General features: G+C 40.8%; 1 protein-coding gene across 3 annotated transcripts in view; it reads left to right on the top strand.

The window, feature by feature from the left end:
• The first annotated feature begins 5,366 nt into the window (after window positions 1-5,366).
• tnrc6c2 (trinucleotide repeat containing adaptor 6C2) overlaps window positions 5,367-16,738 on the top strand; it is a 40,401-nt gene continuing 29,029 nt past the window's right edge. For all 3 annotated transcript variants that reach the window (XM_044028625.1, XM_044028624.1, XM_044028622.1), the window contains exons 1-3: window positions 5,367-6,007; window positions 14,285-14,385; window positions 14,812-14,833. In XM_044028625.1, the coding sequence (XP_043884560.1) occupies window positions 14,323-14,385; window positions 14,812-14,833 (85 nt within the window). In that variant the 5' untranslated portion in view covers window positions 5,367-6,007; window positions 14,285-14,322. The remainder of the gene's footprint in view (window positions 6,008-14,284; window positions 14,386-14,811; window positions 14,834-16,738) is intronic.

The raw sequence follows: 16,738 nt of genomic DNA, 5'->3' as shown, positions 1-16,738 counted from the left end.
TCTGTTTAAACCCTCGTCACTCCACCATGCTACAAGTCAACAAGCAAGTGTGCACTTGTGGTGGGTGAGTGTGTCGTTCAATACGAACCAGTCAATGTGTGTGTGTGTGTGTGTGGGGATGGTAAAGGAGGCTGGGTTAATCTGTGACTGTTCGTCTTCAGTGATGATAGTATTGATCTGGTGAAGATCACGTGAAGGTCAGGTTGTGTTGTCTATGTTTGCACCATCTCGATCTTAATACACTGTCCTTCTTTGTCCCTTCAGAGCTGGTATATAATAGCTTATACTTCTTCACTTCTAATAGGAGCGTCAAATATCACAGCAAGGGGGTCCGTAAAGAGCAAAGGAGCAGTCTGCAAAATAAATTCTGTCCTTCAAAGTGTTTGAATTTGTGTTTTGAGTGACAGGCAGGTGGAATTATTCATACTTGGCATAACTGTAATCAGGTTTGACTAAGGCCAAAAAAGTGGATTCCTATGTTAGCGTTTGTTTTTTGATTGACACAACTGCAACCTTCTCTTTCTGTGGGTCATTATCATCATTTCAGAATGGTGAAACAGACACTAAGCTTGTTAGCACTTAATTATTCATTTGAATCCATAAAGGCAATCAATTAAGCTTAAGTGTGCAATAAATCTGATTAACCAGTCAGTTCCCAAAACACCATAAAATCCACGCAGGTCTTATACTCTGGTAATGAGTTTGCAAGAAGGGAGGGGGAAGGGGCTAATAAGAGAGGGCACTCACTCATAAACACACACGCAAACACAAATTACGGTATACAAACCAATAATGTGGCTGACGTTTTTTTCAGGTGATAATTTGATGTATTAGCTATTGGGGATGAAAGATAAGCAGGGTTTAATGTATGCTAATATTAAGGTCTGCCCGCTTGTAAGTGAATAAAGCAAGGTCATCAGGAAAAGGCGGAGTTGTAATTAATAGACGAATTCATTAAAAAACAATGACTCAGTTCAAAAACACTCATTAACAAGATAAGACATTTGAAGTGAAAATAGAAACATTAATGTGTTGACAGTGTGAGCTACTATATTTAAGCTTGGGATGTGTGATTGCAGAGCGGGTGCGTTTGATTGGGCAAATCTGCTGGCCTCTCCTCCGCCGTATCATTTCCCATTATTCTCTGACACAATTGCTTGCTGCCTCCATCCCTCCCTCCCAGCCTCCTTCTATCCATTTCTGCCTCCCTCTTTCTCGCTGGCCTTTACCTGCTTGCTTGTCTCGGGGGAAATTACCACAGCTCAGAAACACTGTCCTACTGCACTGCAACGTTCAGCTCTGCTCTGTCCGTCTGTCTGTCTGCCTCCACCCGCACACTTATGGACACACGCAAATGCACACACGTATACATTCGACATGCCCTCTCACACACAACCACAACCGCATACACATACACACAGTCTGTACGACCCCCCTTCCAAACAAATTGCATTGCTCCTTTACCAGCAGCTGAATTCGCTTTCTTCTGGCTATTGTGCTTCCCTCATAATACATTATCTTCCATACAGACACACAACAATGTTTAGAGGATAAGATGCATTTTGATGCCAAAAACCAGGAAATAGACTAATGATCTATTTGTGTGCTTTTATGAACTGCATTGGTGACAATAACTGTACACGTGTTATGTGCACATGTGTTTTGGTGCATGAGAGTGTGTTTATGTATACTACACGGTGCATTAACACATTTTTTTATGTGTTGGGATTTGGGGAGCCTCTGTTCAGGGTAATTCATTCTTTATTCTTAATGAAAGCTAATGGAAAGTTAATGATAGTCCTCTTTATGGACTACCATGCCCACTATTCCTTCAGCTACTTGCAGTCTGGCTTATCTTTCATTGCAGTGTCGCAGACCATGGCGCAATGGATGAGCAGCGAAAGACTCAGCATGGCTTTACCACCCTGCACTGTTATTGAATGGTTAAGCACTTCAATCACATTGGTAATCAGAGTGAAAATATCTCACAATGGATGTTTTAGCTCAACTGCACAGCTAGTACTCCTTGAAGCAGCAGCTGGATCGGGTCACTCTCTGTGCAACATTCTTCTTTTATGTGCAGTTGGGAGATGGTTTCATTTGGTTCCTTCCACTGACAGAATTATCATCATGATGGTCCTTTTGCGTATGTCAAGTCATGCCTTTGGAAATGTCACTTTGAGTGAAGCAGCAGCACCCTGTCTGCATTTTGATTACTCACATGCATAAAGTCAAGACTGTGGAGGAGAATTGTGTATTCGTAATCAATACCATAACACTGGCACCCCCAACTCATTAGTCATTCTGTATCACACAGCAAACCATAAATGTCTTCCTCTTTAATGCAGTGTGCAGAGAATGAAGACTTTAAACCAAGATCTGCTTTTGGATTGTGTTTCTCTCATTCAATAGTTGGCCCCTCAGATCATGTATATTTGGTTAATTCCATAAAATTATAGGTTGATGCATTCGGAATGGGCTTTGTATTTTAGAAAATGACTAAATTACCCTGCTCTGTCATAGGTTATGAAATATATTACATACATTTGGGATTCTGTTCTTGTAATTTGTCTCATGATATCAATTAAAATGAGTTCAACTGATAGAAATGCAGTCACAGACTAAACAAATATTAATTACACATGTAGGCACATAACACTGAAGTGTGTGCATGTGTATTTGTGGCACAACAGTGATGTTAATTGAATGTGTGTGTTTGGTATGTAAAAGAATCTGTGGTTTGGTGGATCCGAATGTAGTCTTGTATGAATTTGTGCATGCGTGTGTAAATCTGGCAGACTCAGTGGCAGGCTTGAAATTAAAACCTTATGCGGAACACGTCTCATGATTGGACTTGAATTAAAACAAAAGGCAGAGGAGCATGCTGAAGAGATGGAGAACGAGGAAAAGAGATCAGTGAGAGCAGCAGGAGGAGTAGAGTAGAGTGTTGTCTGAGAGGGGAAGGAATGAGCGATTACCTCTGCTGCAGTCCTGCAGCTTGTGTCTGGGCTGTTTCTTATCAGAATGTCAGGCAAACATTTCCCATTGGCTTGCTACTGTTAGCAGTCTCTTAAAATGTGAAAGCAATTAGGGAAATTGGTGGAGTCAAAGAAACGTCTCAGAGACACCTAAAAGAATAGCAATGATGAGTTGGAGAGTGGATGTAGACCAGGAAGGATGTGCCCATCTTTATATACATCCTGAGTATTTCTTACCTTTGATGGCCAATATGTCAAAACCACGATAGTTATTTCTAAATTTCAGTTGTCCTTTGCGATTTCCAACTATGACAATTCAAAAGTAATGTGGGTACTTTATTTTGCGTGATAAAATCACTGATAAATAACCGAATTTATGCTTCTCCTGAGCACATTTGACTGGCATGAAAAATGCTTACAATGAACAAGACATTTAGGTGTAATGGATGAGCAGCACATTCCTACATATAGTATTTTAGTCTTTAATCACACAACATACTCTTTAAGGATTTTCTGAAGGCGTTCCCCTCTGCTCTCACCTCTCTTAACCTCGAGTATGGAACATCTGCTTTTTTCAGATGGCGCTGGCTGTTTTAATAGCTCTGGGCATCTTGCCTTGAAAAGAGGAAAAAAAAACAATTTTGGCTGGGGCCCCTGGCTTTCTCATTAGCAGTCTCTTCGAGTAATATATAGAAGCCAAGAGCTTTCCTGAAAGAGTTCTTACTGGTCAGTATTCCCCTTTGTGGACTGCAGCCTTGACCTGTTCCCACTGCACAGTGTGTGTGTGTGTGTGTGTGTGTGTGTGTGTGTTTGTCTGCATGGAGCATTCATTTCCATGAGAAAGGAGTGAAGAGAATGAACCGGGGCCGCATTTTCTCTCTCTGGGACGGCTGCAGATGCGGTTCAGGGCACAAGGGCGACCTCATCCATCATGTCGTGAATACGCTGGAATTATTGTCCCATGTCTCTGGACATCATGGGATCAAGAGAATCTTGACAAAGGTCATCTGGGGTAGAGAAACTTGGGGTGAGCCCTTTAAGAGACATTTGGGTCTGCTAAATAAAGTCCATAATGCCTGCAGACTTTTACGAGTCACTACTTCTATTTCTGTACTCTTGCTCTATTCACATTATGAGCCACATGACGTATGGTATTATATTTCTTGAATATATTTTGTAATGTGATACCATGTCACTCACCCAGTAGTAAAAAGTAGGCTACCCACGTTCATTTATACAATTAGGAGTATTAGAGAAGTAGTTTTAAAAACAGAACAGAGAACAACCATAGCATTTATTATAGTCCTCAAAATAGCTGACTCAAGATATAAATAGGATATTCCCTGACCTGACTTGTTTTGGCTTACACAGTCATCATCATAGACTAAATGAAGACACAGCTTATAAAACTGGGGAATTGAGGAGTAACCAAAAAGTGAATGTGCTTATTTTCAAGAGAACACACCAACAATTCTTAAGCAATTGGCTACCACCTGGCTGTACTCTATATTTATATATATGTACTCTATACGCATCGCTTTAATGCTTGGTGGTGGGTGTACTTGATGTTTGGTGTTGGCTCTGCTAAAAGAATTCAGCAGAGCAGTAACTGTCATGGCCAACTTCGTAGAGTTGCTAATGTTGCTTTAGCGATTGCAATGCAATGTCTGCCATTGTTATGTGCCCTCTGACAAAAAGGCCGCTGACAGGGAGAAATTGGCCTGCTGCCACTTGGAAAGTTAAACATTTCTCAACTTCTGCTGCACACTGCGCGAGCAATGCGAGACAATTGATCCTCAGGCAAAGCTGGAGAATGAGAAGTATTTTAGCACACTTCTTATGTGAGTCCACTGTTTTGTATGAATTTGATCAAAAATTCATACAAACCTTTTACATAACCTTTATGCAATACTTAACAATACGTATGTACTTACTCAACATCATCCTCACATTTGTGTTATTGCTTGCCTCTGAAACATTTAAATGATGTGATTAATATGTTTCTTATTTCATATTATCATCCTCCCAGTACAGTGTTTGCTGCATGCTTCAGCAATTACTTTGGAAATGTGAGCTGCCTGTCATATCCACCCTCCGCGTCCATGGAGAGGATTGGAGAACAGCATAGGCGGGGCCGGGGAGCCAATGGGCGGAGTCAGTGTCTGGTGTTGTGGTTGGTCGGGAGTGACGTACCTCGAGCCACTTCCTGGTCTGCCCGCTCTCTCAGAGGAGGAGAGGGAGAGACTGCAGTGTTGTTACTTGGAACAAAATGGCTGCGAGGCCACTGTCAACGAGAGCCCACTGAACGCTTGCCATGACTGTCCGCTCCGCTGTCTGGATCCACGCAGAATGTATTTTCCCGGAGTCGTTTCTCAATTTGCATTCGCGATAGCCAGCCCTTTGTTTTTCGTCCAGCTGGCGACCTAAACAAACAAACAAAACATTTCTTTTTGCACTTTAAAACAAGTTGGCTGGCTGACGGCGACCGTCGGCTTGCTCTGATACGCGAGAAGTCGTCGGCAATTTTAACGAAAGCTGCCTGAATTCTCCACTTTGCAAAACCTCGCGACGGTCGATGATTTTCAGCTGCCTACTAGCTAAGATTAGCTTACAATTTTAAGTCATTTTATTCGTGTTCGTTGTTTTTGTTGTTGGCGGTGTTCCGCTCCCTCCACGCCCCCTTATTTCGTGACGTTTTAACAAACTGTTTTTTGCAAGTTTAATTTCTCGGTGATATTTAAAAAATATATTTTTTGTTCTAAGCATACATTGCCGAACTTGCTGTGTGCAACGTCATATCGGGCTCAGTAGCCCTTGTTTACCTCGGTATCTTCTTGTCACCAAGCTGCTTCAGCAGCAGCAGCAGACGGCTTATCTGTAAAGTCTGACTTCAACTGCGACTGAATCTCTGCTCCATCTCCTTACGGGTAACTTTTAGAGAAGACGTCGGAGAATGATTTTCTTGCATCTTTTTTTCTGCCATGCACCTGCTCTCGACTGAAAGCTGCCAAAGCTGTGGTTAACGCGAGGTAAGTTTCAAATTAATGGCTTTTCATATCATGTGGGGGATGAGCAAGCGTAGTTGCCGAGTGGAGATCATAATGGTGCACAGACACAGTGTATACTGTATATATGTCTATGTAATGCAATATACGTTAAAAAAGGAAAAGGGGGCAATTGAGTGACTATACAGCTTCATTATTTTATTTAAATTTTATAAAAGCAATGGCTTTAATATGTGTCATAAATTATTTATTTATGGTTTGTAACCATAGCACTGACTCACTCTTAGTCTACCAATGATTATTATTGTTTCCAGGACTGAGTGATTTCTTCACAATATACACGTTTCAAATCAAATCAAAGTATATAAAAAAGACCTGGTGCAGCCAGCCTTTAAGAGCGCTAAGTGTGTATTTTGGAGGATATACGTGTCGTATATGTGATGTTGGATGGATGACAAAACGACCGATTGGAGGTAATTCTCCTTCGTGCGTATACAAGAGGCGGTTTAATGTGAAAAATGTTGGGAACTTGTGTGTTATATCATAGCTCTTTCATGATTGGCTGAGTGGATGCTCTGTGTACATGTGAGTGTTTAATGTGAGGATTTATTGAAACTGACTGCAAGCACTGCCTGCCAAGCACAAGTCTCTGTAGTCACAGAATGTGATTTTGTGCTTATGTATTGCAAAGGAATTGTTCACTGATTGCAGTTGCTGACAAAGTATAATTTCATAAGGGTGAGGGGTGGTATACTTTTCTTTTCTTTTCTTGTTTTGGTTTTGTGTCTACATATTCTATCGCAGTGGTTTTCCTCAGTTTGACCGAGGCGTGATGTTTGATTTTATCCTGATTACCACTGTGTAACTCCACTGGGGTTCTTTTTGTAACTCTACCTGATAAGAGTTACAAAAAATGATAGTCTATCACATCATGTATCTTGCACACTACTGTGCATTTCACTACACTGAGTCCCAAGTACATTATTTAAAATTGCTGCCCTGTCTCTTTTCCACCCTCCGGCTCAGTGAGAAACCCAGGGATTCTGATTTAACTGTCACCTTCCATTGCATCCCCCCCTTCTACGTCCTGTCCCCAGGCACTGGGGTATAGCTTTTAATATCTCCTCCGCATGTCTTAATTGAAGTACATAATTTCCTGTTCAATTTCAAACCTCTTTTCCTTCCCCCCTCTGACATCTCTGTCACCACTGTCTAATCTCTATCGTCACACACCAGTGAGGTGGTGAAATGAAAATCGTGCACGTGCACCAGTGACACACATACACACATTATTTATGTGCAGTCCATACATTTTGCATCTCTGCTTTTGCCATATCTTGGAATGTAAGTGTGCTGTTGCAAAATGTGTGTGCTTATGTTTGAATCAACAGGCATTACAACATGTAATGCCTGTTGATTTGCGCCATGGGAGGTTGTGTCACTATTTGTGTCAAGTTCACAGCTCAGGCAGTTGGTTAATGTCCTGCAATTGTTAATCAGGTTATGATTAACAGGTTACTACCCCCGGCATGCCTTAGACACCCAGCTTACTTACAGACACACAAACAGCTTTGTTCCTACCCGAGATCAAGGGTCCTCCCTTCCATATGCACATCTTTCCAAAAGGCTGATAAGCAAGCAGTAAGAGAGTGTCTGTGAAAATCTATGAAAAACATATGGTCCCTTTGGTGTGTGTAAAACTTTGGAATAGGCAGAGACAAAAAACATTGTCTCTGCAAACTACATTTCTGCCAATCCAAATAGTTAAGCTTAACCCCCGATAAGCCCAATGGCTACTGCTGTAGCCACAAAAGGTGGCTCATCTGTGGGGCTCTTGGGTAAATCAGGGGTGTGTGGGAGCATTAGGAGAAATTATTATAAAACTGATAATCTTGGAAGAACATGGACATGAGGTCTTTCAATCTATACCAACATCATCAAATCTAGTCACAAAAAATGCATAACTTCACACTGTCCAAATGTGTGATATTGATTATTTCCCATTTCAAAAAGACCCAAGGTGAGAAATTCAGTCTCACACTGGCGGCCTAGTGCTCAATGAATAATAATACAACTCTTTCAGCATGCATTTTGGCTGCATGCTAGCAGGAAACCCTTAACCCATGTTGGCTGTGTATTCAGCCAGGCTCTAGGCTGTTGGCATCCAGACACTGTTTTGATTAGAGTGTAATGTAACAAAGCCATGAGCACAAACCCTGGCAGTAACTTTGTCTGTAGCCTCTTATCACTGAGCAGGATCATACGTTTAAAAAGAAACTCAAAGCTTTCTTCCCCTTGTCTAACCCTTTAGAGACAGAACATCAACAATAGATCAATCCTCAGATTGCTTCCATTACTCTGGTCTTTGTTGGGCAGCATGCAACTTGGATGAGCCGCTTCTCCTATGCCACTCTTACCCTATATTCACTTTGGGTTCTTCAATTATGAGTTTTTGTTTTTGTGCAGTGATTTGCAATTGATTGAGCATTTTTTTGTGATGACCCTGACAAATGCTGCTTAGTCACACTATGTAAAAGTAGCTTGTGTTGTCAATTCCTTTTCCCTGTCATTGACCTTAGCCCAAGCCTGACCACAGTAGTTACTGAGCCTGTGATTATGAGGCATTTCAAACAACTGGCACAGCTGTGATAGATAATGCACTTAACCCCACCACAGGGTGCTGTTTCCCATAAGGGGGGCAGACAGTAGAATGAGCTTGATTCAGTGTAATGCCACTAAAAACCATTACCCCTTTGCTCTGCTCTATGGATGCTGTTTTGGAGAAGTAGGATAAAGACTTGCCAGGCTGTTGGGTTTGGTTTGGCCATTGTACGAAATGTCTTTTTGTTTAGATCAGTGATGGTTGCTGCTGCACTTACAACAATTTGTATTATTTTGTATTTTAGTGATTGTAGTGGACTAGATTGGTTGTCGCAGGAAAAACCAGTGTGTTCGCTGAAATGTGTTTTTTCTAGCCTGGTTCATCACTGCACTGACACTGATCTGCTTTGGTAAGAGATGGCTAAGATCATGTTGTGATACTTAAAATGTTATCGTCTTGTACTCTCAGCCACAAATTCACTTCTCCCTAGTTAAATGTGTGCAAGCTAATGACATTGTTGAAAAATCATATTTTATTAGTGGAGAATATAAAATATAGTTTCAGTCTTGTATGAGGGGCAGTGACCAGATAATTGTTTTTGACCTGTAGTCCCTGTACAAAGATGAACATTGGTTAAACTCATGTTCATGCCTCATATCATTATGTCATACATGGGGCTTTTGTGTGAAAGGAGTTTTAGATAATTTTAACTATAAAGTCCTTTGGCCATTTCATTCAGGTTTGCTGGTGCTTGTGTCCCCCTCTCCCTGTCCAAATTGTGTGCCAGTGGAGGCGGCTGGGCCTTAGGGGCCGCACCAGGGGTAAGCCAGGTCGTGATGGAAGCAGGGGGATGGGGAAGGCAAAGCTGAAATCGGTGAGGTTCTGCCTGTGAGTCTTGGCAGGGGTCCAGAGGAATGCTCAATGTGCCGAGGTCTGGTGGGGGCCTCCCTCTCTCCCTCAGCTCCATGTTGGCTAATTGGAAAGACCTGGAGAAAAGGAGAGAGACATCACATGGTGGCTGACAGAAAATCTGTGGGACATCCAATGTACAATGTTCCCCTTTTCCTGCTCCAAACCATCATTAGACAGCCTTACCCATTATGTAACAGGACTTAGGCCACAGCACTTCCAAATATCACAATAAATAGCACTAGCATGTGCTTTCTGTCCTTACGTTGGATTCATTTGTTAGCTGTCTGTTCAGTTTTATCACTTACATGTCAACTTGAATACATTTACTAGGGTTCTAGGGCTTACCTTTACTAGAAATAGGCCACTAAAACATTTCTTGTGATGTAAGACCACAGTTTGGTATAGCCCAATTTAAATTAAATACGACATTAACTTATCTGAGACAATAACAATTTGGCCAAATAAGCTAGTACCCCAACTATCAGTGTTGTCTTTTCTTTACAAATGTTTAATGATAAAACTGTAGTATTTTATATATTTTTTAATACTAGTACTTTTTATTTTCAATATGTCTACATGATGAATTAATAAAGTTAAAGATTTCTATGTATTTATGTATTTATTTTTAACTTCGTTCAATGAGGTTGAATCGGATATTTGTTTTTTAATCTATTAATTGCAATCTAAGGGTCTGCCATTTTGTCAGTCATAACAGCACTTCTTTACGATCCAGACCTTTGGCTGTTATTCACTTCAAAACAGTGACAGTCAATTACACTGCAAAATGTAGAGGCATATGCAGGGCATGCACAACCTCACATTCTCCCCAACTCAAAGCAATCATAAGCAAAGAACACGTACACCAGTACATGACAGCTTCCTCTTGAATTCAATAAGCTTTAGCTTTGGTGCTGGCAGAGAGAAGGCCTGTTTGGTCTCATGCATTGTGCTGTTTTCCCATTTAATGAGCTGCCACTGTTAAAGTTTCATATCGACTTGGCAGAGGAAGCAGCCAAGACGCTGAGAGCTAATTTTCTGGAGGCAAACCTCAAAGCTTTTATTTATAGCACAGCCTTGACTTTCTCACTATCTGATTCTTTAACTTTCTTACTCCATCATGCTCCCCCACCACCTCCACTGCCCCTCTCCACACATCCTTTCTCTCTCAGCCACTAAGCCGACCAAGATTATTATTTTTTTTCACCACAGTCTAAAAAGCAACAAAGTGTCTTGGGTATTTTCACAAGCCACTCTCTCCACCTGCTGAAAGTGAAGCTGGTATGAACAGAATGCTTATAAACCAAGCAGACTCAAACTCATGTTTGTGTGATGAGGGATGGAAACACACCACCAACAACACCAGTGTTATTACTGCTTCTCAACTGTGGAATTTACAGGCTTGTCTTTCCTCAAGCCATTCGGGTTAAATAAACCCAAATACACACCCACACACGTTTATGGGGAAGTAGTTGCGGTCTGTAGCAGGTATTGAAGAATTATTCCCCAGGGCTGTCCATGATAATGTTCCATGTAATAAGGCTCAGGAGAGTCCCGTGGCTTCTCTAATGCCACAGGAATGGTGGCTGGCTGAAAGGTAATAGAGGTTGGGAGTGGATTTGCCACACTCTGTGGCTACGACCTATTACTTCTATTTCTGAGAGAGGAAGGTCCTCTCTTTTTCTTCCTACTCCTTTGTGATTGTTCTTGTCTGTGGTTGGTCTGATAGCCTTTCAGAACACATAAAGTTACACATTTTCCCTTGCAGCCCTTGAAGTTCTCTCTCTTTCTTCCGTTGCTTGCACATTCGTAACACAAATGAAGCAGCACTTTCTTTCACTTTTGCTTGTTTTCCCACTCTCCCCTCATATTTCTCCATGCGTCTCTAGGTACTAATAATCAGGCTGCATGGATATTTCTGTGTCACGCCCCACCCCCAAAATTCTCCAGCTCTCCTCTTCTACCAGCACCAATATAGCTTTGTTCAGTTTTTCCTCTTAGTTTCACTGAGGGTTCCTTCTCTTTCCAGGGCAGTATTTCTTTCTCTTTGCTCTCTGTCTGGTTCTCTGGCGGCGGCTGTCGTTCTTAATTGGTGTTGCTCTGCATCTGCTTTCTACCCCCACCCCATCCTCATCTCGCTTTATCCTCTTCCCACCTCCCTCTCCTCTGCATGCCTGGCAGAAAAAGACAGGCTTCTGACAGACTACCTCCCGCCTGTGTACATCAAACCTCCCCCACATGTGTCTGTGTGTTTTTATGCGAGGCTATGTGTGTCTAAGTGTGTGAGTGAGCAAGCTTCTAGCTTCTTCATTCCTGTACAGTGTTCCTGTTGTCAAGCCTCCTTCTCTATTGCTTAGCAGCTCTACAGTCCAAGGACATGGGGCTGTCTTTTGCAGCAGAGGATGAGAGGATCCTGCCTTACCATGCAAATTATTCACATTTTCCCTGCGGCCCCAGAGACTTTGTATTCATTCAGTACAAGGGTAGCTGAATCACATGCTTGTTTCTGCTTGGCATCAGACTTGTACAATGGCTAGCCTCACATGAAAGTGGACATTTCCAATAACCCAAAAGCTGTGTCTTTTTATAATAAATTTAGAGATATAAAATGTTAAAGACATTGAGGGTTAAAAAGTACAGAATATCCCAGCCAACTCTTGGATGTGTTGGTAAACTGCAATACACAAATCACTGTTATATATTTTATTTAGACATTTCTCTAGAATTGTCTGTCATGTCTTATTTGTATTTCATGGTTAATCTTTTATCAGGTGATAAGTTGTAAAGGTAGTTTAATTATAGACAGTTATAGAGTTAAGTACTTCCTTTGGTAAGTTACTATGTTTTGAGCTAAGGCCCTTTTTCATGTAATAGTAGATGGAATGACATACAGTGGCCTTGTATGACAAACACCTAAACATGACATCTTTTTCCTAACCGCAGTGTCGTACTGCCAACAAGAGTAAATCTGATGCTTGGAGGCAGCATAGAGACACCCCAGGGTCACTGCTGAGAAGGTGCTGGTGTCAGCAGCACATACAGGCAGGGAGACAGACTGGGTAGAGGCAGGTAAAGATATATGTGGGGGCAACAGAGGACATAAGGGAATCTAACTTTAGCAATGTCTGTGTCAGCTCAGTTGGCCATCTCCTCTTTCACATAGCAAATGTTTTCTTCTTGCAGTCCAAGATTGGAGTAAATAATGATACAGATCAATGTAATACAAAGCAATCCATATATAATTGATACATGGGATAGTCAGTTGATGATAAATCCCTATTATTTTGCAGGTGTGGCGTACGTTGTATCTGTATATACCTCCTGACCCAATTTCTCCAACCCTCATTTCCTGTCATGTGTGACAGTAGGAGTAGTAACCAGATGGGGCAGAACCAGCTGCAACAGAGAAGCTCTGTCGCTAGCAACTGATGGGGAAAGAATACTCATACGTTTTCATGTTCTTTTCTCATTTGTGGCATAATTTCCTCTTGTTTTCTAGTTATTGAAATTTTTGTTGGCATGCTTGGAATTGTTTGCAGTACCTGAGGGCTTTCTGCCCCAAGCTGCTGAAATGGCACAATGAAACCACAGTGAGAAGAAAAAGGATTGTGTGTGTGTGCATGTTTGTGTGAATATTAGAGGCATATGGAGAGAAAGATTGAAGGAAGAGGAAGATAAAAGCCAATGCAAAAGAAAAAAAAAAATCACCTTATATTATAATCCACTGTCATGGCCACAAGTTAAGCAGTCTTTCCCAGGGTTTTGCGTGATACATTGTCTCTTCTGTATCTCCTTCTGTCCACATTTATGTACGACTAACCCTTGTCTACTGAATCTTTTTCTTCCTCTCCCTCGATGCTATAGAGACATTGCCCCACAATCATGCAGTCTCTTTGAGGCCTCTTCTGTCACTTTGATTGACAGCTCCCTCCTCCTGTTAGTGGGCAGTGCAGTTGGAGAAAAGCGTTTTATTAATCCTCTTGCCTGAGAATTATGAGGAGTACATGATGTATAGAACAAAAGATTATTTATATTCTTGATCTCTTAAATTAGCTCTCAGAAATAAGACTGCCCATGTCCTAGAGTCTTAGAAAAACAGTGTCCTCACAGTTCATAAGGATAAAACACACCATGTGTGCATGCATGCATGCATGCTTTGTTCTCATCATTTTTTCAACAGATATGGAGATTATCAATTTAATTTGCACATTTAAGACAGTTGTATTATTGATTTGTCATGGGGTTGTGCCGTATTATATATTAGCATCCATCCATCCCAGCTCATGCCTTTGCTTGTTTCCATGAGATATTGCAAAGGCTGAGCCAAAGGAAACACAGTGTAAAGAAACACTTAGTTTCTCTGGCCCTCTCCATTTCCTTAGGCTAGGTATTTAGGTAGTTTGACCACAACCACTGAAAACAGGTCCTTGTAAAAAAAACCTTCTATTATTGTTTAATCCCATGCCATTTTATTTTCTTGCAATCCTCTGCCATTCTCTATCTTTAAACCAGCCTTCGTTGTTGTCTACCATGAGGGAAAATGTTCCTCAGATGTGATGGTTGTGAATGACTCATTCATGACAGATTAATTGGCTCTGTTTCACAGAGGGAAGGGGTTTAGAATATGCATATGTGTTTACCAACTGTATGCATATTTGTCTGCAAGTTTAATTTATACCTTAATGTGACTGTACCCGATTGCAATTAATAGTGCAGTTAAAAGTGTTTGATGCATTCTTGCCCTTTTTCTTCATATCTCACTCATTACACTTTCCCTTTTTGTTGGACAGCTGAGAGAAGCTAGCAACAGAAGAAAGAGAACCATTTGATGGAAGAAAAGAAAAAGAAAAAACAAGAAGAAAAGACCAAGAAAGACATTGCTCAGAAAAAGGTGATCCAAAATCAGGCAAATTGTTACTGCAAATATGCTTTTTATTATTATTATTATTATTATTGTTATTTTTAATTATTATATAAATACAAATGCAACTAAGTTGGTATGTGTGTACATTGAATAACGGTGCTTTTTTAAAACATTGTCTTTCCTTATCATGGCATTTGTATTTTATATAATAAATATCTTTGGCTGAGCTGGAACATAGCCTTTTTAGTAAACAAATACTTATTCACACTCACTATTTCTGTTCATTCAGTAGAAAATATCACAAATGGCTTGACAAGATTGAATAAGTGTACTTGATAGCACAATAAAGCTCTTAACACTTTTGATCTATGTACTTATTTAAGCCATGTTAGTTCAACATCATCCTTTCTGTAATCAGTACTAAAACATATTTCTCTCATTCTCCCTCTGTAGGTTGCTGATCAGAAACCCAAAGGTGAGTGTCATGTTCAAAATCCCTACAACCTTTAATCCACCTCATCTTCTAAAACTGCATTTCAACTGATTCACATTAATAAGCTCTGATTAACACACAATGACCTATCAAACCATAGACACATTTTATTCATGCATTATACCCACATAACATTTTTGCATTCTTGTACACAGATGGACATGCATATACAGTTTGCACATGCATGCACAATTATGTCGGTTAAAATTTCCAAGACACACATGTACATACACAGCAATGCAAATCCAGAGTGTGATAATGATGTGGAGTGACGCCCAGTACGCCTGCAGCATCAGGCAGTGAAGCATGAGGGCAGCCAGACAGCACCCTGAGTGTGGTGTTAGTAGGGGGATGGGAGGATGGGGGAAGGTGGAGGGGAGAGAAGAAATGGAATAAAAGAGGGGCGTGGAGTTCATCTGAACTCCAGAGAATGGGGCTGAAACAAATGTGTCCTCGTGTGCCCTTGGTTGCTCTTTTTAGAAGCAGAAATTGATTTTGTGTGCACATTGCGAGAAAAATCTGTTTGACTTTCATTGTGAGAAATTAACATCTGCTGGTCTCAGCTGTCCAATTGTCAGACCTGTGCTTTAATTTGAGCTCTGATTTGCTTTAGCAAGTAAGATACAGGCATGCAAACAGGGCTGAAAGTGTTTTGCATCACGCGCATCTGCGCAATATCATAGCGCATATATATACTATATACTATACTATACTACGTTGAACACGATATCAACTGTTGAGGAATATTTTGATTATTTGTCGCACATAGTGACCATAGGAGCTCAGCTTCGCGGCTGAGACGCAAATAGATTGCTGCCGTTGTTGCGGGCAAGTGCGCCTGCAGTTATAAAACGAATCAATGATTATTAGACCAAAACATTGAAATATGCCAATCCTGATATGTTCAAAACGGACAGAGCAACATAACGAAGACAAGTTAGCTTACTGTTTTTATATGACATGCCATGTAGTCAAGCTGTGATATGCAAACTGTTGCTGGCAAACTTTGCATTTGACTGTTTATCGCAATCTATTTTTGTAGAATGCTGCCGATATCTTTGACATGGAGGAGGACTGACTGTTGCCTAAAATGAAACGCTCAAAATTAAATAAAACTACTGGATGCTCTTTCTGTCTCCTGTGGGTTGGGCTAATCCAAAATATTCAAAATAAGGGGGGTATTCTCTGAATACATGCTGTTACCTGTGGAACAGGGGTGCTCTGAAAACACCCCCATAAGCACTTGGTACATGTGGTATGAAATTAACACGGCAAAAAGTCCACTTATCGGAATTTGAGTCAAACCAGAACATAAAGACTCATAAATCGACCAGTTGGCTTTGTATTTTTAGATGAAGATGAGGGAATGAATGTAAAACTTCTGAAATTGGTGTTATTTGGTTGACGATGGCCGAGATTATGGGCAGAGTGATTGGCTGGCACGAAATCCTCTTACTGTGTCTGTTGGCACAGGTGCCCATCCACAGCCTGCATTGAATTACCCTCCTTAGTGTTTCACTGCCACATCCCTGAGCTTGAACTATCTCTATTGCAGTTTCAAAACTTCTGATGTGAATAAAATTAAATGCCACTTTTCTTGCTCTTTGGTGATGGAAATACCTTCTCAAAGGAAAAGTTTCAAACTCATCCATTCTTTAATTAAATTACATTAAAGAAACAGATTGTATGTTGTGCAGCAGTGGTATTATTTACATGTGTAGCTCATTCTCTGAGCATGAGTTCTCTATCTCTTTCTGTATGTGTTGCTGTATTGTTTACCTAATATCTTTGAGAATTCACCTGCAACTATCGCGTAGCCACAGTATGTGGACTGTGACATATTTTTGGTGTTTTGGCTCTGTACTGCTATAGAATTCAATGTGCAGG

Source organism: Solea senegalensis, linkage group LG6 (genome assembly GCF_019176455.1).
Source record: "Solea senegalensis isolate Sse05_10M linkage group LG6, IFAPA_SoseM_1, whole genome shotgun sequence".
Lineage (NCBI taxonomy): Eukaryota > Metazoa > Chordata > Actinopteri > Pleuronectiformes > Soleidae > Solea > Solea senegalensis.
The sequence above is the reverse complement of the archived record's forward strand: the minus strand, read 5'-3'. Positions and strand labels throughout refer to the sequence as shown.